At 38.7% G+C, this 27,244-nt stretch overlaps 2 protein-coding genes across 4 annotated transcripts in view; one reads left to right on the top strand and one right to left on the bottom strand.

The window, feature by feature from the left end:
• Positions 1-27,244, top strand: part of Galphao (G protein alpha o subunit) — a 36,813-nt gene that overhangs the window by 7,069 nt on the left and 2,500 nt on the right. Inside the window, exons 1-5 of one of the 2 annotated variants that reach the window (XM_015174559.3) lie at positions 915-1,052; positions 2,565-2,951; positions 8,002-8,186; positions 8,276-8,436; positions 24,724-24,852. In XM_015174559.3, the coding sequence (XP_015030045.1) occupies positions 2,834-2,951; positions 8,002-8,186; positions 8,276-8,436; positions 24,724-24,852 (593 nt within the window). In that variant the 5' untranslated portion in view covers positions 915-1,052; positions 2,565-2,833. Of the gene's footprint in view, positions 1-914; positions 1,053-2,564; positions 2,952-8,001; positions 8,187-8,275; positions 8,437-24,723; positions 24,853-27,244 lie in introns of those variants that run through there. The other variant, XM_015174560.3, reaches the window with a different exon arrangement.
• Cyp49a1 (Cytochrome P450 49a1) lies at positions 9,107-21,142 on the bottom strand. 2 transcript variants are annotated; one of them, XM_002050509.4, is made up of 14 exons: positions 20,977-21,142; positions 16,562-16,853; positions 16,383-16,507; positions 16,143-16,308; positions 11,689-11,769; positions 11,502-11,618; positions 11,359-11,435; positions 11,077-11,272; positions 10,838-11,012; positions 10,080-10,249; positions 9,943-10,021; positions 9,772-9,871; positions 9,574-9,698; positions 9,107-9,520 (listed from the first exon to the last, which is right to left on the bottom strand). In XM_002050509.4, the coding sequence occupies exons 2-14, from the start codon at positions 16,798-16,800 to the stop codon at positions 9,407-9,409; spliced, it is 1,764 nt and encodes a 587-aa protein (XP_002050545.1). In that variant the 5' UTR covers positions 16,801-16,853; positions 20,977-21,142; the 3' UTR covers positions 9,107-9,406. The 2 variants fall into 2 exon arrangements, with proteins under 2 accessions (XP_002050545.1, XP_015029157.1); XM_015173671.3 differs by lacking the exons at positions 16,143-16,308; positions 16,383-16,507; positions 16,562-16,853; positions 20,977-21,142 and adding an exon at positions 13,992-14,082 and having other exon boundaries at positions 9,108-9,520.

The raw sequence follows: 27,244 nt of genomic DNA, 5'->3' as shown, positions 1-27,244 counted from the left end.
GGCACTCGAAACGCAAAAGCTTTTGGTCAATTAACGCTGCCAGCTGAACATTCAATCAAACCAGCCAATGACAATGACTGAACAATATATTCAGCAGCCATCAATTGGCCTCAATTTTTCCAATTCTTTACTTCTTTTTTTTTTTTTTCTTTTTTTATCTAATCTGCCGCCGGCGGCAGTCGTTGTTTTTGTTAGCGGTATCGTTTTCCGGTCAAAATACTCGTCCTGTCGGCTGTCAACGTTCGTCATTTTCCGCACTCGCTGCTTTCGGGCCGGATGCTAGCTGGTGCAGCTGGCGGGCGGGCCCAATGGCTGCCTAATTGTCAGCCGTTTAAAAGCTAAGCTGCCTAAAACTGGCTTTAAAATAGCATGCCTGGCTGCCTGTGTGTGCGTGTGTGTGTGTGTGTGTGTGTTTCGCGTGGGCTACACTCGTTGCTGTTGTTGTCCTTGCTTTGTCGCACTCGCTGCTCGACACTCGCCGCCCGCATTAACTAAACCAATTGCAGCGCGCGCTCGCTTTTACACATGTATATGCTCTGCCCCTCTCTCTCTCTCTCTCTCACCCACTCACATTCTCCTTCTCACTGCGTGGCGCACTCTCTCGCCTTTGTGCTTTTTCGAACATTCCAGCCTGTCAGTCACTCACAAGCTCCTTGACATGCGCGCGCTTTAAGCTTTCTCTCCCACTCTCCTACACGCGCGCCGTAAAGCTTTTGCCAGTCCATTCACTAATGTGTATGTGTATTTCCAAAAAGCTTTTACTTCGGCTGCGCTGCAGCTGTGAGTGTGCGTGTGCGTGTGCGTGTGAGTGAGAGCGGGAGCGGGAGAGCGCGCGCTGGTGAGTACGTGCAGGCGCGTTTAGGGCGGCTCCAGTTGCCAGTTCGTTCAGTCCAGCGAGTCCAGCGCCAGCTCCAGCCAACTCAGTCAGTTGGTTAGTTTAAGAGCGAGGCGAATCGTCCAAAAGCACAAAAAGAAAAAGAAAAAATAAAAGAAATTCACGCGAATTTTCACACCGTGTAAAATTCAAAGTCAAAAATAAAACCAAAAATAAAGTAAAAAAAAAAAAAAAAAAACTGCAAAACTTGAATTAATAATTGTGAAAATCTTTCAAAGAATCGTACAAAATATAAATCGTTGAACAACAATTGAATTTTTGCGCGCCCTTTAGATATGCACAGATGCGACAAGTGCTCGATAATAGCTCGTTAATTGCACGCGAAAATTAAAGAAAATTTTTTAGCTGTTTCGCACAAATTTTCATGAATTTTTACGCGCATGAATCATAATTTTGCGCTGCATGCTGTGCTGGAGGCGTGCAACAACAATAAACAAAAGAAGGCAGCAAAAAAAAAACAAAAAAAAACAATCAGAAAGCAAAGAAAATTTCAATTTTCCGTGCTTTTCACGAAACGAAAAACTGTAGCAACAACAATAAGAACAACAGCAAAGTACTCGCATTCGCACTTGCTATTTGCTTTGCGTCAGAATAAGCAACCCCTCCGGCCGCCCAATCAACCCCAACACCTTCTGCCCCCCGTCTCAGTCACTCTCTAGCCCTCTCCCTCTCTCGCTCGCTCGCTCTTAGATCTGTGTGTGAATGTGTTTATGGCCACTTGTAAGACCAGCTAGCGAATTGGGAAAAAACTCTTGGTCATGTCCATGGGCATTTTGCATATAATAATATGCCCCGCCATTCATTTGTCTATCAATATTATTTATGGCCACTCATAATAATCGTCTATGCATACATATATATATATATATAAATACGGTATATATATATATATATGCTTATCCGATATGCAATATCGTTTTGCCTATAAAGCAACTTTCAATGTGTTTCGCTAGCGTGTTTTATTGATTTTTTTGTTTTTGGTTTTGGTCACACGCTGCGTATGCGTGTTGTGCGTGTGCGTGTGTGCATGTGTGTGTGTGTGTGTGTGTGTGTGTGTGTGTTTGTCAAGGCTCTAGTTGCAGGCACAACATCTTGTATGTGTGTACCCCACCTGCCACCCTTACCCGCCCCTGGCCCATAACTTGCCAATCTAGCCAAAAATCTTGTATATGCGTTAATTGTATTCTTTTCTATTACAACTTGTATTTTTTTCTAGTTTAATTTTTGTGTTTTTTTTTTTTTATTATTTTTTTTTGTCTAGGAGTCAAAAAGCACAAAACTTGCAAAAGCTTTGCACGAAAAAGTTTAATTTCGAACTCGCTCTCGCATGGACTCGCACTCTCTCCCCCTCTCTCTCTCCCCCTCTCTCTCTCCCTCTCTCTCTCTCTCTCTGTTTGGCCAGCTGGTTGCAGCTTCGGGTAGGTTGTTGGCGAAAAAGCACGCGGCGCGAAGTTTTATCGTTCAAATCGGCGACTCATTTCGTGCAGCATCCGCATGGCAAACGAACGTGTCTCGGCTCTTATCCTGGGATCCTGCCTCCTGTTTGTCAACAAATGCGCATAAATTCAATTGTTGTTCGGTTATGTCACCCGCTGACAAGTGTACGCAAATAAATATTCAATTCAATTCCACTTCTCTTACTCGATCTGCCATCTAAAAATCCGCGCAGTGTAATACAGCAAGTGTAATACAGTTCAACATTCTTGAGCGCAATTGTAAACAAATATTGTAAAAAAGACAAATAGAGTAGAAAAAAAAAAACAAAAAACAGAAAACAATTTTCAGCTGAGCAGCTGAGAGTGTGGGCCAGCTAGTTGGTTGGGCTTGTTTATTTGTTTGTTAATTTCCGTTTCACTTCTGCCCCCCCGCGTGTTCGGCCATTGATTTGGCCGATATCAAACGACCTTCAAAACGTTTTGCGTCGAGGCAATACGCACCATGGGCTGCGCACAGTCTGCCGAGGAGCGAGCCGCAGCCGCCAGGAGTCGCCTGATCGAGCGTAATCTCAAAGAGGATGGCATCCAGGCTGCCAAGGAGATTAAGCTGCTGCTCTTGGGTGAGTTCTGTCAGGCCTAACCCCCCTCCGTTTCACTCTTTGCTGGGTCTCTGGCACCCGCGTAATTACCATAGCATACTTAGCGGCTGCTCGGCTCTGCATATAAATTCAAAGCTGCCTGCCCCTGCCACACATTCAAGTGGCATTAACGAGCTGTCCTGCTGCTGCTGCCGCTGCTGCTCGCGTAATTTAACAAAAAATTTGTTATTTTATTTATATATTTTTGCTGATTGTCTGCATTGGCAGCGCAGACACGCAGCTCGGCAAAATTTGCTTGTTGTTGCTGCATGTAAATGCCATAAATTTAATAATCACAATAACATATTTTCATGCTCAGACAATTTGCTAAAGTTCAAGGTCAAGCAACGGGTGTGGGTGTAAATTCTCCACACTCTCTGTATGCGGGTGTGTATGTCTGCGAGTGTGTGTGTGTTTGCTCATGATGTGCCTGCTTTGCACCGGGAATCGTTGATTGCAAACTGCAATTACATTATGGCCAACTAACTGGAAACGTAATGACTCAAGCATTAGGTCTGCAAGGCACTTAGATACTACATAAAAATAGAAACCTAATGTTGTATTGATTTTCTCTCACCCCCTTTGGGCTCTTGATAGATTTGTAATTATTTAATATGATTTTATAATGGCTGTAAATTATTTCTACAGAACTACCAAGGCGCAACACAAGCAAATCATAAGCAGAATTTCTAAGAAAGTTGTCTTTACTTCTGCAAGATAAATTCAAATGTTTGCGATAAATCGAGAATATCTATTTTACACTTAAGATAAGATTTTCTATCCGTTGCAAAGGAATTTGCACAAATATGATTGCTTTTCATAAATGTGCTTTACTTGAAATCCTTTCTCCGTAAAAATATCCTTATATTTGCTAGCAATCGTTTTTATGCGGAATTTAAAACATGAATAAATTGCAATTGCCATTGCTCCACAATTTAAATAGAAAGAATAGCAAAAGTTATTAATAAAATGCGCAAAATTTCCAGAAAATGTAACTTTTCATAACTGGCACGTTTTATTCATAAAACAAGGTTTGCTTAATGTAGAATACAAATAGTGTTGAATTTGCGCTGTGCACAAGTCGAATTCGAGCTCAATCTTTATGGAGTTAAGCTATACTTAGCTTAAGGCAAAATTAAGCACGTTTCTCTAAAAAAATATCAACATAGAGCTAAGCTAATGAGTAGAGCCTTTAGCCAGAATAGAATCTTACGAGCATTTCATTTGGAAAGGGTATTTAGAATAGTAATAGAAAGAAGCAAATGTAAGCTACAGATCACTTTCTATGCAAACGACTTTCAAGTCTTATTCATATTATTCTTGAGCATATAATTCACCTAGCAAATGCTTACAGGGTATCTGCTGGGCTGGCTTTCCGCTTTGTACAGCTCTTAGGCAATTTGTGGAGCACACATAAACGAGTAATATTCATAATTTGAAGACATGGACCTCTGTTCCACTGCGCTGCTCTCTTTTTCGCTTTGCGTACTTGTGTATGTGTTTCATTTTTCATTTCCCCCCAATTTTCATTTTGTTTTTTTTTTTTTGTTTTTTTTTGTAGTTGCCTGCAATTTGGCTGATGTTTACATTTTTTTTTTTTTTTGTATTTCATTTAATTTCCTCTTGCAAATATCAGCGTACGTCTCGCAAAAGATTTAATTTCTGACAGTTTTGCGTGTTTGTACAAAATGTTAAATTCTGCTCAGCGATTCCTAGTGTGCGTTGTGTGTGTGTGGTGTGTGAGTGTGTGGCGTGTGTGCGTGTGTTTGCTTTTCTCACACTGGAAAAGTGTTTATTTAAAATAAGTTTGGCTGTATTGTGTGCGCGTGTGCGTATTCAAAATCGAGCACAAATTCATAATAATAATCAAACAAAAACTAAACTTTTACCTCGACCCCGCTCTCATTGAGTGCCTCTCCCCCTTCTCTCTCACTCTCTCTTTCTCTCTCTCTCTCTCTCTGTCCTGCTTGAGCTATTTATGCAATTTACGTAGGCATTAAATTTAAGCACTCGCCTTCACTTCCCATACAAACATCTCATTAATTTAACGTGCCTGCAGCCATAAACAACGCCTTCAAGAGTTGAGCTAGATAAACTTTTCGATCCATTTGCTCAACTCCCGAATTGATTGTTATAGATTCGAAAGTTCTTCAATGACTGCATTCACAGAATTGTTGCATATACACACACATATATTTTTAATCGAAAAACATTCCTGGACAATTACATTGCGCAGCGCATTGAACTTATTTTTCACAGCAAAACAAAACAAAAATCTCGAAACTAAACAATTTCCATGGCGCATTGTTAATTTACGTACAGAGTCCAACATGTAAACGAGGCGCAACACGTTAAGTGTGCGCTACGGGTAAAGACCCTTTCGACATAGTCAACTCTATATATAGAACAGTACTTAATGGAGCTAACATTTGGAATGTGCTTAAACGGAAATTCCCGTTGATTGTCATAAATAGCGCAGCGCTCAAAGTTCCCGAAAGGGCTATTGGTCTCATATTTGCATTGTATTTTATTTGACTTTTATGGTTTGGGTTAACATAGGAAAAAGCTTTTCATCTTCTATTCGGCCAGATATCATTAGACATATAAAACGAACACAAATTAAATAATTGTCTTAGATACATTTCTTCCCTTTTCTTTTTCAAGTTTTCTGCAAGCAACTGCAAAAATTCTTTAGCGGAATGTTCTGCATTGATATATTCAAAATGCTTTTAACGATATGTATAAATTAATTTTTACTCTTTTGGGCGATCGTTGGGTTGGATCCTGCGTCCTTCGTCGCTTTTTGCTGCAAGACCTTCTTGCCCTTATACTAGGCTGAGCAGGGAAAGGGGCCACGCAGCCGGTGGTCACCCAATAAAGGAATCTTAAGATACCTTCCCAGAGTTCCGTTGTGGTTGTACCAAGACGATTCAGTACTTAGTTCCAAAGATTTGGCTTGCATAGCGCCCAATTGGAGCAAGTAGAGTTTTGTACAGCTGAACCTTCTTGCTCAGAGAAAGATTCATGATTGCCTTTTGGAGCCATGCTATTTATACGGCTCTAATGTACAAACATTTCTACTTGCTTCAGGTTGTTCAAGTTCGCAATAAATTAATTGATAACTTCGAATATTAATATCTGAATGCCTTTTGTAATGGGAAAGCTAGTTTCATTTTAGCCTTCTCTTCCTAAAATAGAACATCCTTTAATTAATATGTTTTAATATTTACTTAACAAATTGTTTTACAATTATTATACCTAACTTATTTCCCAGAATTATGCAACAAACTTTTATGCCAATTAAATTCTAACTTGTATGCCATTTAAATTTCCAATCCGTAGAATAACAAATTAGAAAATTCTGCAGAATCTTTAATAAATATAATTTGTGCGGGGCTTTGGCAATCATTTTCCAGCTGACTTAAATGCACAGCTTATCAACAAGTGCATGCAAAAGAAAAACAGCCCACTCAATTATGAGAAAAGAGAAGAAAAAAAGCGAGTAGGAAAATTCTGATGAAAAATGAGGGGAAAACTGCACAAATTGTGCAGAGCGCGTGGAATGAAAGCAGCTAAAATTAGACACGAGATGCAAACAAGCGACAGATGTTGGTGGCAAGCGGTGGGTAAAATAGCAAAGCAAGTAAAAAACTAGAAAACCATAAGCTAGACTCAACTAGAGCTATTTTGGGGCGTAGAGCATCCAACTTGACCAGAACCAGAACCAAAAGCAGAAATAGAAGCTGAAGCTGAAGCAACGGGCGCTACAATTAATCCTTTGTTTTGTCAGCGCAACTGTTGAGCTGCCCCACAGCCGAGACCAGAGCATAAGATGATTGCTCAATGCTGATGATGATAATGAATACAATGTTGATAATAATGATGATCATGATAATGATAATCATGGTGACGTTGTGAGTGTGTGTGTGTGTGTTGCGTGTGCTAAAGGCCATTAAGCTCTACTTGTATAATACAAAGCGCACACATTTAGAGCTCAACAACTACGAACTATGCACTTGTAATCTGTGTATAAATATTTATAGCCCCCTCCACCCACTCGCCACCCAAGTCCACGCCCCCAACGCTCCCATCCCACACTACCAAGCTACTTGCCCTGCCCTGAGTGCCCGTTTTGCGTCACTGCACATAATCAGACGCCTTCTGTATTTTGCACTTTGCATCTTTGCCACACAGACTTGAGGCGATTTTCCATAGCAAAAAAAAAATATATGCTCTTCAAATTATTTTATTGGGTATATTGATTTTATAGTGAAGTATGTAATGTGTATACGTTTGGGTATTGTTCAAATTATAATTTTGATAATTATAGGTTTACATTTAGTGAGATTTCAGCTTGTTTATAAAATTGTAATATTCCTTGAGACTTTCGCTTGTAAACTGCAATTGATTCAACTATTATCTTATCTATTAGCTTATGTTAGTCAAATAACAAGCTCTATTGTGTTTCCTACTCAGCTTAAAACATTTTCCTTCATTCTTTTGCACAAGTGTAAGCAATTTTGTTGAACTAAGTTTCTTCTACTTACAAGTTTTAATATAATCTAGCCAACTTATTTAAATACATTATCATACTATAAAAAACTGACAGCTTTAATTGCAAATGTTTGTCAAAAATCTTACTCTCTGCATCTATGTTTTACAGAAATCAAAACTAAACCAATTGTAATTATAAAGCTCAAATTGGCTGCTAGATTAAATATTTTTAGGTTTCTCTTGAGTAATAATTCGAATATACCTTCTTCAAGTCAATTTTTATGGGCAACAAAGTTTGGGGTTAATAGAAAAAGACAATTTATGAATAAAAACTCCTTTGAAGCATTGCAAAACAATCTACATATAATTATATATTTTTTATTAGTAATACCATAAATTATTTCAATACTTTTCCAAGATCAACTTGTTATAAAACAAGGGTATTTGTTGCACGAATACAAAACAATTTTTATGCATTTGCTAGTGTCGTATTTTTCTAACATGTGTATCTTATGTTGTGTCTCTCTCTTATTTGCAGGCGCCGGTGAATCGGGCAAAAGCACAATAGTCAAACAAATGAAAATCATTCACGAGAGCGGGTTCACTGCGGAGGACTTTAAACAATATCGACCGGTTGTCTACAGCAACACAATACAATCATTAGTTGCAATATTGCGAGCCATGCCAAATCTTAGTATTCAGTATAGCAATAACGAGCGGGAGGTGAGTGAATCACCATTTACTTGAATCTCTAATGCTGCATCTCGTATGTAAATGCATTCGTTTTTTTTTTTTTGTTTGTTCTTTTGCAGAGCGATGCGAAAATGGTGTTCGATGTGTGCCAACGCATGCACGATACCGAACCCTTCTCAGAGGAGCTGCTGGCCGCCATGAAGCGGCTCTGGCTTGATGCCGGCGTCCAGGAATGCTTCTCGCGCAGCAACGAATATCAATTGAATGATTCCGCTAAATAGTGAGTAACCATTTTCGAATAGATTATTGTGAATAGTTGTGTGGGTGTAAAGAAATCTAACGTTCTCAGCGTCTGTCAGTTTTCGTATACTTTGCTTCGACTACTGCTTAGCGAGTTTTATAATGTCTGTTGCTCTGTTAAAAGAACTCCACTTTAATTGCAATTAGACTGCCCAAACAGTTTTAATAGCAGCAGCTAAGTGCAACTCTTTACTCGTATACTCTCTTCAATTCTGCTTTGTCTGGCATTCGTAAACGTTTCTAAATTTTTATAAATTGCTTATAGTGCCTCCTTTACTAAAGAATCGTGTTGATTTCTTCTGGCAAGCTTTTAGGCGTGTCAATCGACAAATTGGAATCACATATTAACTAAAATTAATAGATAGATTGAAAATGTTGTCAAAGTAAATTCGACATTGCTCATGACCTTGAACTTATTCGACTTGTCCAAATGGACAGCATAAAAACTGGATTCAATTAATCTTGAACTCATCATAAGAATAATACGAAGTATATATATGCATACATTATCCAGCATAGATATCGCACAACAGACACATAATCCCAGTGAATAATCGTTGCCAAGACAATTTCTCTTTTCGCTGCTGTCTGTGTTCCAATCCCATTGCGTTTCGCTCATGTTTATATGCATGATTAATGGATAAAAAGCGTTGCATACTTTTTGGCTCTTTATTGGCTACGACTTTTGGTTGCGTACAGTAAAACTAAATTGATGACTAACACGAATACATAAATATATACAAGCGCTTTGCTGCTGTCCAAGCTGAAAGATACACAGTTGCAGATACATTTGTATCTCAAGCCCATTTGCTTAATTAAAACCAAATGAAAAACAAACAGCAGCAAATTGTAATGCGTTCCGCCAAAAATATCACACAGCCGCCGTGTTGTGTGTGTCACAGTATTTTGTGGCAGCTGTGGCAGCTGCAAATCCTCAACGCAACGCCGTGCTACTCGTCGCGCGGTGTCAGTTTGAAATTTAACGGCGATTGCGGTATGTACGTGGAGTTGACGCGATAAATGAATTCATCCGAATCATAGGAAACACGGTATTTGCGAAAGATCTGCAATAACGAGAGACAATTAAAATGGGCTCCTCATCTTGCCTCATCCTCACCTTGGCCAGCAGCGTATGCAGCTCGATTTCCGCAAAGCGTCGACCCACGCACATGCGACGCCCGTAGCCAAAGGGCAGGCTTACAAACGGATGTATCTTCTGGCCGGCATGCGGGCAGCCTTCAGCTGAAATGCAACAACAACAACAACGTTACAGTTAACAAGCACCAATGTCCATGGCCCCCATCATTTGACTCACCTGCGCCCTGTTTGAGCCAACGTTCGGGCAGGAAACGTTTCGGCTCGGGAAAATATGTTGGATCATTCGAGACAACCAGATGTGGGAAGATGACGTGCGTCTGCATTGCATGTGGGGGACCAAAAGGTTATGTATTAACAATCAGTTATGTTTACGGCCACGCCTACTTACGCCCTTCGGCACATGGTAGCCGTTAATAACTGCATCCGCCTGCAAGTTGCGTCCATTCGCAATGACAACCGGCTTCATGCTGAAAATATATACGTATATACAAGTCGGATATGATATATATGTATTTAAGCACCTACCGCAGCGTCTCCTTGACGCAGGCCCGCATATAGGGCATCTGCTCAAGGACGTGCTGATTGATTTGCGCATCGCACGTTGGAAACACACGTTTCAGCTCCTCAAACAAACGCTGCTGCTTATCCGGATTCTTGGCCAATTGATAAATGGTCGACGAGGCCGCCACCGAGGTCTGCAAGTAAACCAGGGGGACAGTTGGGCGCATTAGGGCGTTGCCGATTATTATATTATATATTTCACAGTCTGTCCGTTAATTACCTAATGAGTTTTATTTATAGCCTGGCATTATGCAAATAATGATTGTGTCATTCGATTATCTAGCATAGATTACGCTGATATATATACATAGTCAGATATCAATGCTGTCATTATTTATAATGCTATGGCTATGAAACAAGGCTTTAAGTGGAAACAAAATTATCCTATCTATTGATAACTTATGATATACAAAAACCCTTTTAAGAGGTATGCTGAATATGTTGATATGATAATTAGAACAAATAGACTTTTTTCATTTCAAGTAAAGAAAAAATAAGAAAGCATACTCAACTAACTTTACAAGAAATAAGAAATAAGTTCTGTCTATTCGTTCGAAATGATTTCAAGCTGGCAATGCAGAAAAAATCCGATACATTCCCATCATATTGTCTGCAAATTAGATTGTAATGCCCGTCAAAAGCATATTTTAAGCTGTACAATCTAATAATTTGCATTACCAAATGGTTTTAGGCCTTGAGTTTCTCTTAGGACAATTACTCACCGTATCGACGCCGACAAGAAACAGATCCAGGGCCAGGACAGCTGCCAATTTTCGATTGCCCGTTTTGCGCACAATGCGCTCCACTATGGAAATGTCCGCCTCGTCTTTGGGTACATGCTGTGCCTGGTCCGCATCGGCCTTGTCCATGGTCTGGCTGATGTTCTTCATGCAAATGCTGCAGCGATAAATCAATCACATACACCAAAAATAAAACAAATAAATAGAAGATGGCAACCTACGCGGAAAACTGATCCAATGCGCGCACAAAGCTGCGATAGGCTTTCGTGGGAAAGACGCGCCACAGTGGCATGCGCAGCTCCAGCTCCGGCACCGCCCAGAAGAACGTATTGATTGCCTCAATAATTTGTTGCGCCTCGGCGCTGCCCTCCGGCTTCAGGCAGCCGAGTCGTGTGTCCAGCGAGACGCGACCCACAGCTGCAGGGGATAAAGAATGTAGGATATAAGCTCTTGCCTTCTTATTTAGTTCAACTGTCGCGTAGGACAACATTTTCTTGGCTTACATTCGAGCGCCCATTTGTACAGTTCGTGCAAAAAGTTATCGGGCAACTCCTGCTGCTCATTGCGCATCTCGTCTATGCTATATGGTAAAGGGGCAACGGGATTATATAATGTTGTGCCTGGCTATTATGTCATGCCAACTTACCGCAACATAAACTCGCTGGCTATATCATTCAGTGGAGGTATATATTTCTTGGCGGTTTGCGGCTGCAGCAGAATCTGTTGCACCTCCTGGCGAAAGGCCTCCCACTTGGGACCGTGCCTAATTGTGAGTGGATGGGAGGATAAGTGGGCGTGTTGCGGGCCTTTGCCAAATGCAACGTAATACTTACACGCCAATTAGACCAGCCACATCGCCAAAGAAGTCGCGCCGCAGCTCACCCTTGTAATGGCGCAGCGAAGGCATCGAGGGTCTGCCAAGTAGTAGAAGAACCAGAATATATAAGTATGTATATATGTTTAGGCGGGCAATGCGGCGTATGCGCAATTTGATGCTTTTAAAGGGCATGATGTCAAATAGGCTCAAACACACATAGGTTGTTTTTAGCTCATGGAGCCTTGCCTTTTGCCATAAACTTAACTCACATTACACAGGGAATTTCACATAGGAATTTCTCGCGTGCAACACATCAAACAAATAGAACAAAAACCCGGCTAAAATGATGACTCGCAGATACATTTGTGTATCTTGTTGATGTTCGCGCTCATATTTGCATTATAGCGACGCTCGCATGTCGCAATATAAAAATGGTCGCATTTTATTTTGTTTTACGACTTCAGCTGGCAAATACCGCAGCTCGCATTTTATAGCAGGGTGTCACGGTTAGTAGGGTGTAGCTGTCGGCCTCTTTGTCTATTTGTATTTTTTTTTTTGTGTTGCCCCTGGCAACAATATTCAATTAAATGGCATAAAATAAAAGTCATGCGACTTTATTTACTTTGCCACTGTGCAATTTGGACAAGCACAAAACAAATACACACACACGCATACGCATTAGGGGTATTCACTGCATCAGCAGCTATTTGAATATGTGTAGCTAAGCAAACTCTCTTTAACGATTGTAATTATATTTGTTTTATAGAAACTCGTAATGCTCGATCGTAAATGGTGTCTAATTTTTATACATTTCACTTTCTATTCATCACACATTTACTCCATGCTCGCTTTCTAAGCCAAGAATGTTGCCCTTGTTTAATCATTTGCTATCGATTAACATTTGTTGGTTTTTTATAAGATATTTTCTTTAATAAAAATCAATTATTCATTTACAAATTAAGCAGCAGCTGTGCATTGCAGCTAAAATATGCAAACATTAACTTTTATAATCTATGTTTGGCATTTTCAATATTTTGAATTGTATCAAATTGTGCTCTATTCTGAGTCTGCCAGCCTATTGTTTCTACCAATTTCCAAAATCTTGAGCACAGTTGAACTTTTGCTAAAAATACTTAGCTAAGCACATGAAAACACCTTTTTCCAATATTAAAAATCAGTTTCTGCCACATTTGTACTTTTTTTCTTTTTCGGAATTTAACACGTTCTTTCGATCCTTACCCTCAAGGGTCAACCCTATCTTTGTTTCCCATAAATAATACTTTTAATTATTTTAATTTAATATAAATTGTTATTACGAAAGAGTATGATAATTTGATCGTTGATAAAGACCGGTTTGACTTCAAGATGCGTAACAACTATGTCATAATTACTCTTTTAATTTTTGATTATAATCAGGTGTTTAATTATAATTATCTGTCTCTTTGCAACAGACAGCAATTATGTCAAAATAGGTTAATAATACTATAAATTAGGAATAAATAGTTCATTTTCTGTTGCTGACTGAATCTGTTGATAGTTTGATAACAAATACTTAATTTTTTGTGATTTTTCTTTTGTAAAGATCAAAGTTTAACACCCACTTCCGACTTTTTGCCAGGCTGTACCTTGGTACAATCTATTACTAAATACAACAGTCAACATATTTTTACAAAAAATGAATGCGTATTAATTGTAAACATATGTAAAATGCATTTCATTTGCATGCAAATGTCGCTGCTGACCTCTAAAAGGTCAACAAAAACTGGAAAAGCGCAGCATTGCACATCCAAATGCAATAAATTATTGCATTTTGAAATGTTATGCATTTATATATTATATTTTTGTGTGCGACAATTGTGTGGCAGAAGCCGACGTGAGTTAGATATAAATTTGGAAATTGTGGGCCAACTAGTTGACCAACAACCGAATCTTGTTCCACGTTCAGCGGACAACTTGTCTGTCTGTGTTGTTGCTTTAACAACTGTCAGCAACAACAACAACATCTGTGAATCTAATCTTAAGTTTATGCGTTATTTTATTTTCTTGAATATTTTTCCCACACACACTGAACCTCGTACTTTCTGTGTGTTAAAGTTATGCGAGACATAAAATACGAAAGGTTTCTACTTGTTGTCTGTGGCCAGCCCACACACGCGAAGTGCTGAGTGCTGGAATGTCTTCATCAGTCAATCAGTCAGTCATTCGGTCAGTCGGTCGTTCGTTTGGTCAATTTGCGCTTTGTTTGCGTTTGGTGTGTGTATATCAATCAATTAGCGCTGCGCCGTTCATCAATCTTTCAATCTTTAAACATTTGCTCACCTTAACGCATCGCGTCTATGTCAATTTATTGGCTATTCTCCCTCTCTCTCTGTCGTGCGTCTACAACTTTTTAATGATGACTTGCCAATTTCAGCGCCCCTGCTGACAATAAAAAAAAAGTTTACTAGAGAAAAAATACAAAACATTTATTTCTTTCGGCTATATTTTTGCGCTCGCTTGAATCTGTCGCGACGCCGCGTCTATTTGATGATTATTATTTGTATATATATATCTTTTGCTATACAAATCTTAACATAACTGGCACATAAATTGGTTCATGGCCAAATGGGAGAGCACAAAAAAACACAAACACAACAAAAATGTTTTATAAAAGAAAGCTTAACAAGTTTGGCAAATCTTGGCTTTCTTTGGCGTACAGAAAAACAGAAAAAAAAAAAGTAAAAGACAAATTCATATTCATAAGCTACGAAAACAAAAATAGCCAACTATTTATTTCCATTGGCGGCACATTATTTATTTAATTTTTTCTTCTTCTTTTCTTTAATTTTGCGCGTCTTGTAAAGCAGCTTTTTGCTTCGAAAAATCTTTCAGGCCTACAACTCGATTGAGTGAAAGTCTATGTCTGTTTTTTTTTTTTGTTTTGTTTTGTTTTATTTTTGCTTCAGGCTATGATAGCTGAATCGAGTTTTGTTTAATTTCGTTGAGGCCTTTAAATCAGCTGCCACATATTCTAATTGACCAAATTGTGCACGTAATGTTGCCCAATGGCAATATAATTACGTATTAATTAACAAACAAAATGGCAGACCGTATCAAAATCCTTTGCATTGGCCAACTAATTGCGCACTCGCCTCTCTGAACAACTGTCATTCACGACACACACACACACACACACACACAAACGGACGCCTACGTGCGTCAATAATTTAATTATGAATTTAATGCAATATGCGCATAAATAATAAACACATTTCTTCAGCTGCTCTCAGCTGTGCAAAGGCAACCCGAAAGGCAAATTAAATCGCAGAGCACAAGGATATCATGTGCATGTGTAGTTGTGTCTGTATCTGTGTGTATGTTTGTGTGTGAGTGTGTGTGTGTGTGGGCGGGCTGTGTTTTATCACAGTGGCTGCTGCTTAAGTGCAACCATGTGGCAAATTACATATGTCAATTAATGTGCATTCATTTAAGCCGACTTCTACTGCAACTGTGCCGCATTCGAATTACCTACATAGCATTAATATTTATGTAATGTTAACTGTACTCAATTGGAAAACATATATTAGGGCTCATTTTCGAATTTCCTACAACGAAATTGATGTCTTCTCATGTCTCGTTGAACAGCTCAGTCTCATATCTGAACAGTTGCGATTCTTCAATATTGTCAAGATTGTTTAACTTTTTTCTGTTGCTTTAATTTTGTGTTTGAAAATAGACTTGTTTTCCATTTAACTTTTCTGTAAATGTCGCAAAAGTCTTCTCAATGTCACAATTAGGCTTTGCGCTTAAATTTTTATTGTGAATTTCCTTGTAATTGTCCTTCTCTTTTAACTGGCTTTAGATGTATCTGAGTGTCTTTCAGGGTCACTTTATTTTTATTTAACAGCTCCACCACCTCTACTTTGTGTATTAGGTCAAGCATATTTCACTTTATGCATCAGTCTTCATTTAGTTTTTCTATGTTGTCCTTCATCTTCACATTTCACTTGATTTTTTAAGTAGCTATTTAAACTGCAGATTAACATGCATGTTGTAAACATAACATGCATGTTTTTTAGTGTAATATGTTTGTTATAAACAGAATTCGCATGTTAAAAACACAACATGCATGTTAGAGGCTACGTTTATGTTGAAAACCCTTCTAATGAGTATCTTAGTTAGCTTTTATCCTCTTTCAATCTTCCAGTATCAAGTATATTAAAGTATATATATGAATTTAGCTGAATGTCCATTAAAAATTATAGCACCTAGCCGAGTTTTACTGTCGAAACGCCAACTTTATATGAAATGCCGCATAAGAGGAAACTAATCATTAAATATTAAACCCAGCTTAAAGTGCGCAAAATATCAGAGCACATAAAATGTCGCTGCTCGGAAAGCAACGTCAGATTTTCCAATATGCACGTGTAAATCTTTTTGTTTACTGTGCACCCAAACACGCGCCGGGCATCCACGCGCAACGCTGCTCACCTGTGCGGCATGGCCTCCTCCTTTTTGAATATATTGCGTATTTCGTCGCCATCGAACACAAACAAAAGATCCGGGTGTCCAATCAGACCGCCCACCTTGGCCATTTTGCCATAGTTGACATGCAGCTCGTGCATCACCTTGTCCAGGTCGCTTATTTTGTACGTGCCTGTGAAAATGATTTGTCTATAAGCAACAGGGTATTTGTGTTCGGTAGTGTGCTAATCCAAAAGTCTAACTAACCAATTAGCGGCGCAAAGCGCCAGGAATTGCCAATCAATGGCAACGGATACGGGCCGGGCACCTCCGCATAGGGACGCACAGCAGGTGCAGTTGTTGCTGTTGTTGTTGCTGCTGCTGTGGCGTCTCTGCAAAGAGCGCATTAGAGAGTGCGGCAACAAACTGCTTCCGAGAGTTCTTACCTGTCAGCTGAAGAATTTATCCGCTGCTGCTGCTGCTGCTGCTTCTGTTGTGCTTGTTGTCGCTGTCGCTGTAGAGCTCCAGACGCAATTGATTTTTCAATTTCCGTTCCGTCCAGTGCAGCAGCAGCGGCTGCTTCGACCGCACCGCCAGAGCCTCCGGCACCGGGCAGCAGCGTTGTTGTCGCGGAGTACGTTGTGCGTCTTATCAAAGCCGCCGTGGTTTTCCGTAAGCTTGACATTTTCCGCAATCCTTTCACTTGCTTGTCGTTATTTGGTTCGTTTTGCAGTTGGGCTAAAGTGTTCAAAAGTGATTTTTGTTGAGGCAGTTGAAAAAAGGTGTGAAACGTTTTAAAATACTTTAAAGTACACTAAAAGCCATGAGTGTCTATAGCAGCACTTGAATTTATGAAAATCGCATAGAAAGGTGATTTTTATGAGTGAAAGAAAGCTTGTGAGTGAGAGAAGGAGAGAGAGCAGGAGTAAAGCCCTTAAATTCGATTTAAAAAGTAAATTAAGTAAGCACGAATATATAAAAGTCTTAGCTGAATTCGTGAAAATCGCATAGAAAGCCAATTTCTGGCAAAAAGTAAAATACCAGGAAAGACCCATTTTGTAAACACGCATACTAAATATAGACTAAAAGTACCAAGTAAAATAAAATGCACTTAATTTAATTCGCGAAAATAGAATAAAGGTAATTCGCTTTTGAGGAGGAAAAACTTTTTCCATTTTATTTGTTTGTAAAGAAATTATCAGAACTGCGCCTGTAAACCGCAATTATTCGACCGTTTTTAAGACTAAAAATTAACTGATTCGAGAAATGCATGAAAACTAATTGGAATATATTTTATGTAAGCTCATAATAAGTTTGAATAAGGCACTTAAAGACCGACCGATGCTCAAATCTTTTGCACCAGCTAGTTTTCTGCATGTGTTGCGGACAGTCAAGGGTCTTATCATCTGGTCATTATATAGCTAATAAAAGTAGACAGAACATACCGTGCATAGAGTCTATACCTTAGGGCAAACAATTTCAAGTGGCAATAGAAGGAAAGGGGGGAAAAAAAAAATGTTAACAAGTTTTTGCTTTTTGTGGCGCCCACTTGGAAAACAGTTGAGAACTGCCAAAGAGATTTCATGTAATTTTCAAATAAAAACTAAATGTACTTTTCCATGTTTGTTGCGCAAAACTTACAATTGCGGCGCAAAGTTGTTCCCTTCTGTCACTTATTTCAGATGAGTTGGCATTATAATTTTTTATGCATTTTATAAAAACTTTGGAAGAGCGCAAAGTTTTCGCAATTATGATAAATACAACTATTATACGCTATATATAAATGTGCAAACGAGGTAGCTTAGCTATGTGAATTAGCCGGGCAAACAACAATTGTTAGAGTAAATAAAGAACTGGTGAGAACATCCATCATATAATATTGATGTGCACGTTAAGCGAGTAGAAAGAACTTCTTGTTTGAGCATTGGAAGCTGCCTCTGTTTATTACGCAAACAACAAAAAAGCGTTGTTGAGATGTCAATATTTGAACAATGGAAGGTTGGGCTGAGTAAACAAAACATTTATGCATAATAGATGGCACATGCATAAGTATATGTTGTCATAAATGTGGGCTAAAACTAACTTTCAGCCGAGTGAAGACCAGACATGAGCCAAATTGTCAAAAGCCAAGACTTGAACTAGGGTTTCACACAAATGCAGCGCACTTAGTTGACGCAGCCAAGAGCGAAAGGCAAACAACGAACAATTTACTAAACCTATGCGATAATATGGCAGCAGCAGAGATGAACTTAATATATGGCCTAAAAGACCAGGCAAATAAAAGCCCAAAGCAGTTTACATTTTGATTTTGCCAGAAGCCAAAAGTTTTTGCTTAAACTCAAATATGAACTGAACAACGCGCATTGTTAAAGTTGTGCGAGTGTGTGCATGTGTTTGTGTGTGTGTGATGTGCGTGTTGCCAATAAAATTCAAGTGGCTAACAAAAGCATTCAATATACATATATATAAATATACAGATATGCGCGCATATATACGTGTCTATACACTTCAAAGCGTGATTTGTGTGGCATGCTGCGTATGAGCAATATTGAGATATTGCTCATACGCCGCATGATGCTGCCAAGCACAAAGCGCTGCCATTGTCGCCGCTCACACTCTCTCTTTCTCTCTCTCTCTCTGCGCCTGCTCCAAAGTTGCAACTTCTGTGCGCTGGTAATTTAAATCCCATTTGCCGCACACAATTTTTATGGCTCAATCTCTATGTGTATACACACAATCTTGGCATTATGCTTTAGCTTATATCCTTGCCCTTGCCTTGACAAGCGGCGACCTTCAGCTTCAGCTGCGACGTCCAGCACTTGAGCCACAAAACACCACATTCACACACACACACACACACACACACACACACACACAGACACTAGCGCCTTATCGGGGCATGCCTCATAATGAACTTGAGTGATAATCCTTGCGCTCACCAAAAAATAAAAAAAAAAAACGAAAGCAAAATCAAAATGTCAAGCAGCTGGCAGAGGAATGGGTTTTCCTGCCAGCAGCTGCTCAAGTGTCTTCTAAAGAGTTTTGTCTACGCTGCGTTTGGCCGCAACTTGACTTTGACTTTGGCTAGCCAAAGCGCAAAGATTTCAATTGTTCAATTACTAAACGAATAAATAATCGCAGGGTGTTGCCAACTGTTTAATGCACTGCAATGGCATAGTTAAAGCTGACAATTTATGGCCCTTCAACGTATACGTAATGCTAGACGATTATTTAAAGAGGGATTCTGGCTCGAATTCAAGCATGAATTATTGTCTAAGCTGAAGGGCAAACTTAACAGAAAGATACATGAATAGTTTGCAGATTTCTTTTGAAAAGTAAAATAGCATTTAAACTTTAGAATTTATTTGTTCTATATACAAACTGCAAGTTTAAGCTTCCTTTTGTCCAATCAATTTATTTTTTAACCGCGTGCAAGGTTTTTGGCGCCATTTGGTTGACTTTTAATTATCATATTTTATCAAATAAATTTTATTTTCTTAGAAACAAAATTGATTTGTTAAACTTTTGCACTTTAAAATACTCTGGTTTGTTTTTTAAATACTATTGTTTAAAAAAGTATAGAAAGCAAAAAACGGGCTGTAAATTTAACAGAAAGTTGTCATAGGAACTTTTTGTTCAGCAGTTCGTATTTGGTATTTGGCTAATTGATTTTATTATTTAAAGTTATTCACTTTTAAAATAAACAAGTATGAAATATATTTCTTTAAAATAATGAAAAAATCTGTGACATATTTGAAGAGACATTTTAGACACACTTTAGTACTTGAAATTTGCATAAATAAATATTGTTCTTATTTAGATATTGCATATTTTTAATTGCAAATATCATAAATTTCCATAAAAGATTGCTTTCTCTCTCTTTCTCTCTCTCTCTGCCCTTTAAAAGTATGCTCTACATAACACTTCATTTTGAAATTTGTTTGAGAACTGAACGTTAAAGTTTTTACTGTGAACTGCCATATTTTTGTTTAACAAGCAGCTCTAACAGCCCCTAGTTGCATGCCTTGGTCCCCCTTCCTCCCCCTCTAACCCTCTCCCTTTGGCCAGCATTTCTGGCCATTGTTCTGAGTGCTTCTCAAGGCGCCGTCTCGCACGACTGACAGCGAAATCGAAAATAGAAAACTTGTTTTGCAAGCAATTTGTAAAAACTGTTGCGCATTTGCGAATGCAGCTGACAAACAATTCTATTTATTAGCGCCAAAATGTTAAATATTGAAAAACAAATTGCCCGCCCCGCACAGACATCCGCAAATTGGCCACACGAAAGTTGCGGCTGCATAAATTATGTCATTTTCAAAGTATTTTAAATTTTTGCTTTTTTCTTTTTTGTTGATTTTTATTTGTCGACGCCTTTGTTTGCGGTCGCGTTTTCGATTTGGAGTTTTAATTTATTTGATCTGCCATTGCCACAGAGATTGTCGCTGTCCCATGATTAAAGTCTATAAATCTATAAATTATGCGTTTCGAGGTGCGGCCGGCCGGGCTGTGGCACGCCTCGTAGTTTAGTCGCCTCGGCTGCTGTTAGCTCTGCACTTGTCAAAGGCATTTTAAAGTTGGCTTTTAACTGCCTTTTCGCGCTTCACTTGCAACAGCGTCTGATTTAAGTGCATTGCACTTTAACTAGTTTTGTTGTGGCTTTTTGGCCAAGTATTTGGGCCGGCTTGCCTTTAGTAGTTGTAGACACGCTGTCAATGCTCGCAAAAATTTTTGGTCAGTTTTTATGACTTTTATTTATTTATTTTTTTTTTTTTTGGGCTAAAGCTATAAACATTTTTGTTATATATTTTGTTGAAATGAAACTCGGTTGCGGTTTTCTATTGTTGTTTTTAGCTTCACTCACTTGGCGGGGCACATCCACTTCCACTTTAAACATCAGCGTCACGCAAGCGTGCAAACTTGTTGGCCAATAGAAACCGAAAGTCGTGCAACAACAGCCACAAACTCAGCTTGAAGCTCCGCTTGCTGCTGCCTGCTGTCTCGTAGAGCAAACGCGACGCACTAAACGCGATCGCAGCGCTTCTTAGTCTACTTATAGGATCGACTACAGCAGGGCCAAAGCAGCGCAACGCATCGCATCGCATCACTCAAGCCGCTCCGCTCCAGTCCGGCACGGCTGAGCACAGCACGGCGGGGTTCGGGCCTACGTGCGCTATGCGGCAGCTAAGACAGCTCCAATTGGAGCTGTGTGCGTGAGCAGTTCAGAGCTGGACAGCTGGCTTTTGTTAAATACTCTATGCTAAAGGGTATTTATATTTAATCAGAAAATGTGTTACACATATATAAAAATGGTATTTTATTTATATATAATCAAAATTGTCAGCTTAGCCTATGTCAACAGTATGGTTAGCTATAAAGAAGTTATATATTATTAAGACTTGTTGAAGATATATCCAAAACTTAGGCTGTTAGCAATCTGGGATCATTTCTTCATATAGCTAGTCTAACATTTTGTGATATATTCTTCAGATAGATTATAAAAAAAAAACAATACAAATAATTTATAGCTGTCATAGATCGGATCAGAATAAACTGGTTATATGAACAGATTTTTTACAGATATATATATACATGACTTACAATTTGCACTTTATATAAAAAATATTCAAATTAATTATACAAATTATAATTCCACTCCGAATTTGAATTTTTGTGAGATTGACATTAGCTTGATTGTATCAAACAACTTTCCCAGCGTCCATTTCATTCAAGAGTATTATCTAGTTGGCTTTGCAAATACGAGCTATTTTTATTGTGGAACTGATTGTTGGTTTTATTGTTAAGATACGCCCGCTAATTGCGCTCTCACTCTCTTCGCTTCGTTTTATATCCTCTCTCTCTCTCTCTGTTGCTCTGTCCGTTTGAAATTGAAAGTGTTTGCTGCTAATCAATCTTACTAAAAAGCAAAAGTTTTTTTTACCGAAGTTAGCTCGCAGCGGTTATTTACACGCTTTAATTCATTTTAATCAATTTAATTTACCTTTTGTCGTTTTTTTTCTCAGCTTTTGTTTGTCTAGGCCTTAATGGCAGCCGTCGTTAGGAAATTGGCTAAAAAGAGCAAATACAGAAATTTGCATTAAACCTAACGACGCGTTTACCCAGACGCCTTGTCTCTATCTCAAACGTTGTCTTCTATTTCTCCCTCTCTCTCTCTCACTCTCTGAAATTTTGCATTAAATTCACATAATGCACTGAGCCATAAAGCATATTAAGCACTTCAACTAGTTAATGCCACATGGGGTTGCTTGGTTTTTGCCAAGGCAAAAAATTCAGCGCCATAAAACACACGCTTTATAGTATTTTCTTAAACCTGCATTGACACTTGCCCAAAAAGCTCAAAGAGTATTTCATTTTAAATTGTTTTTGTCGTCATGACTGATACGACGAGCAAAAAAGAGCATCAGTTAAAATATATTTCTATAGTCTCTTCATAGAACTTGGTGAATAATTGCAATTTAATGAGTCGAAACTTATTTCAAGCTTATTCCGATGCTTATCTAAATAAATGAATTACTTGGCAACCATAATATTTTCTAAATACTTTTATTTTCTAAATAAATTATTTTTCTTTTGCTTAACAAATTTATACGTGAATAACTGAAAAAAAAAACAAGCGAGCGGAAACAAGAAAATTAATTTCAAGGCATTGAATTAATAATTACAAAATAATTATTATGCTTCTTTTTTGAGCTGTGTTTAATTTCCGATCATATTGTGTTATAGTAATTGGACAATAGATTCTAATATTATTAACTGTTTACAGTTTACTTATTGACATTCTTTAATGAGCAGAAATTTTATTTAAGGCCCTAAAACACAGAAAAGTAAAATCACGTTTGCGACAAAGAGCTCTGAAATAGTTTAGGAATATGTAGCGTTGCCAGATTATTCAGTGCCGCGCTAAGTTGGCTGCGGCTCATTAATTTATAAAATGCAACTTACATTCAAGGTAATTCGTAATAATTCATTGCGTTTCATGAAATGCTGCAGCAAATCGGCATTATGTAAGCCCAGTATGTAAATGATGTAACATTTTTTTAGCCACTGACAGATTGTTTGTGTTGTCGTAAGTTTTAATAAAATACAATTAACACTAGAAAATTAACAAAAAAAAATAATAATTTGTCTGTTATAAATATGTTATATCTCCTGCGGGCTTGAATTAGCTAGAAAGTAATGTACATTTCTGGCTTTTTTGTGTCTATGCTCTGTACATACATTATTTACAGCTGGAACTTTTGGCCTCTTGAACCGTCTGTAGCCCAATTTATACTAGCCTTTTTTCCAAAGCCAAAATTTGTTGTTAAATATTTTTATGGCTCTCTTTTAACAGTCTTCACTCTCGCTCTCTTTCTCTCCGCACACTGTAAGTGCTAACACGACTGCCTGACAGCCTACTATGACGCAACACGGAGACCCAAACAAATGAGCATTTGCCCGGATAAGATCACGTCCGAAGATCATCTAATAGTGAAAATTGTGAATAACTTTTGATTAGCGTGTGCCGTATAAATGTAGCAAATATTTACATTGGTCAGTCTTACGTATATGCAACTATTGCAGGCACGATATTTAGCGATATGTATATAGATGTTTATTTAGAGTATTATGCACTCAAATTTTCCACTTGAATGAGCGCTACTTGGTTTCTGGTTATAGCGCAAATATTTAGAGCATGGCGAGCGTGACTTGGCCATTTTGCCCACCCTTGTTAAGTGTGCCGCGCTGTGTTGCATTTGCGCCAGCGTTGCCAGACTGTGCCACAGCCAATGATCAATGGGGCGACAACAAAAGTTGGGTCACAAAGGTTGGGCAAGTCGCGCGTTAATTAAACACACACAACTAACAGTTGGCCGCAAAAGTAATTGCCGCAGCAACAAAAATATTCACACAATAGACACTAGAAGACGCACAACTGGAAAACTTATTTACGACCCGGCTCAGAGACCTCTTTTTGTCTCTGGGTTACATGAACCTTACACCTGGAAGCAACAAATGGAATTCGTTTCTTATTTTTTCATTCGGTTTTTGTTTTTTTTTTTTTATCTGTTGCCAAATGTTGCGTGCGCTGCGTAAATTACTGCCAAGATCTGGACACTGACCTATTCAGCCTCGTCTCCGTCTTGTTCATTTCTCTTTTATCTAACGCATCTTTTTTCTATTTGTATATTTTCTGTATCTGACCTACTTGTTGAAGCTGGTCGGAACACGCAACATTTGACTGATTGAGAGTCACAAATAAAGCTAATTATGTGCCCCTAAATAAAATGCGCTTGCGAAACTTGATGCCACAAGTGCTACACTCGTATCTAAAGTCATATTTGTATCTGGCAGTTACATTTGTATCAGAGCTTTTGTTGCCACTTGTCGGCGTCTAAATTTATGCTACGTTTTAATTGTTTGCACAGCGCTTCGCCTGCGCCTCAAACTGTGTTTGCCCCGAAGCCGCCGACGCCGTCAGCTGCAGCAAAGCAAACATTTGTCTGTCTGCCCTGCCCTTGGCTTTAGCCAACCTCACCTCACCCTCTTGCCTGAACAAACAACAGCACTCCGCCCTACTAATGATTGCGTGCCTGTTTGCTCTTTGCAGTTTCCTGGATGATTTGGATCGGTTAGGCGCCAAGGACTATCAGCCTACCGAGCAGGATATCTTGCGCACCCGAGTCAAGACAACCGGCATTGTCGAGGTTCATTTCTCCTTCAAAAATCTCAACTTCAAGTAAGTAAAACGGCAGGCATAAAACCAAAGACTAAAGTTTCTTAGTTTTGCTTATAAATATCGAATAAGCAAGATTTATTGATGGAATGGATTTTTATTTATTTAGTTAAAATAGAAAATCAGCTAATATTTCAATACCGATTAAAGACAACAAACTATTTTTATCTACTTTTATTGCAAAAACGTTGATTAGAAAGCATGAGTTAAAACAACTAATAAATGGGAAATGTAATAATGCTAAATGAAAAAAGAACTAAACACAATTACGACATACGGACGGACGGACAGACAGACGGACATGGCTAGATCGACTCGGCTATTGATGCTGATCAAGAATATATATACTTTATGGAGTCAGAAATGCTTCTTTCTGCCTGTTACATACATTTGGATTTTGCACAAATACAATATACCCTTATACCCATTTTTAATGGGTTCAGGGTATAAAAAGAATGGACGATGGACCCATCAAATAGATTGGCATCAACGTTTTTTGTTTTCTGATATAAAGCCATTTTTCGCAAAAAACTTGAAAGTTTTTTAAATCAAAGGTCAAATCCGTGCGAAATTCTCTCGAAAGTGGTCCACAAATATGTATGCTTTTTCGTTTAGCCACCCCTTCTCCCTCTTTGGTTCCTAGATGACCCACATGTCCTTGGTCTTACCATACCATTGATAGAGTCCTGGTGAACCTAAATGTCATAATCCGGGCAAAATTTGCTCGGAAATGTGCCAGAAACATGAATATGTATGCATTTCCTTTTAGCCGTACCACCAGCAGCCCCTACTCCTTCTATGGTTCCTAGATGACCCACATATCCTTGGTCGTATCATACCATTGATAGAGTCCTGGTGAACCTAAATGTCATAATCCGGGCAAAATTTGCTCGGAAATGTACCAGAAACATGAATATGTATGCATTTCCTTTTAGCCGTACCACCAGCAGCCCCTACTTCCTCTATGGTTCCTAGATGACTCACATATCCTTGGTTGTATCATACCATTGATAGAGTCCTAAGGACCTATAGTTCCAAATCCCAACAAATTCGCTTAAAATCGTTCTCTACAATTAAATTAATGTTCGCTCGATTTGAGCGAAAATTTAGCAAAAATACCAGGCGAACAGAAATGACCAGCAGGTAGATGCACAGAAAATTTCCGCGGAGATATGTCGTTTCAAAACGACATAACTCCGCCATGATAATAGTTATGGGGGATTATGTCGTTTTGAAACGACATATCTCCGCCGCTCTAAAAACAACATTTTTACAAGAAATTTAGCAAAAATACCAGGCGAACAGAAATGACTAGCAGGTAGAAGCACAGAAAATTTCCGCGGAGATATGTCGTTTCAAAACGACATAACTCCGCCATGATAATAGTTATGGGGGATTATGTCGTTTTGAAACGACATATCTCCGCCGCTCTAAAAACAACATTTTTACAAGAAATTTAGCAAAAATACCAGGCGAACAGAAATGACTAGCAGGTAGAACTATTATCATGGCGGAGTTATGTCGTTTTGAAACGACATATCTCCGCGGAAATTTTCTGTGCTTCTAACTCCGCCATGATAATAGTTATGGGGGATTATGTCGTTTTGAAACGACATATCTCCGCCGCTCTAAAAACAAAATTTTTACAAGAAATTTAGCAAAAATACCAGGCGAACAGAAATGACCAGCAGGTAGATGCACAGAAAAATTTTTGTTTAACATACCTCTGTTAATTAGCAGCTGTTAAATAAAAGTGCACTGTTAACCTGCAGCCGCCTCTGTTAATTAACAGACCACTGTTAAACAGGGGGCACTCGATTTGAGCTAAAATTTAGCAAAAATACCAGGCGAACAGAAATGACCAGCAGGTAGACGAACTAAAATTTTTATGAATGCAAAATTTCATTGCATACCCAAACGGGGCGTGCGGAGGAGCAGCCGGGTGCTTAGATTTCACCGAAAATTCGGCTGAAGTACCAGGCGAACAGAAATGCCCAGCAGGCAGACGAACTAAAATTTTTATGAATGAAAATTTGCATTGCATACCCATAAGGTACAAAAATATTCTTGATAGTAATCTGCCTAATAAACGATCGCTAATTTCAAGGGCATACATATTTCTGGACCGTTTCCGTGCGCATTTCGCAGGGATTGGGTCCTTTAGGTTCACCAGGACTATATCAATGGTATGGTATAACCAAGAATATATGGGTCAACTAGGTACCAACGAAGGAGATGGGGTTGTTTCTGAGGGGCGTCTGAAAGAAAAAGCATTCATATTTGTTGACCATTTCGGTCGTGTAGGTTCACCAGGACGATATCTTTGGCATGGTAAAGCCAAGGATACATGGGTCATCTAGGAACCATCGTTTGTGATTGTATATTCGCCCGGGGC

Source organism: Drosophila virilis, chromosome 5, assembly GCF_030788295.1.
Source record: "Drosophila virilis strain 15010-1051.87 chromosome 5, Dvir_AGI_RSII-ME, whole genome shotgun sequence".
NCBI lineage: Eukaryota > Metazoa > Arthropoda > Insecta > Diptera > Drosophilidae > Drosophila > Drosophila virilis.
This window is presented reverse-complemented; position numbering and strand designations above follow the sequence as displayed.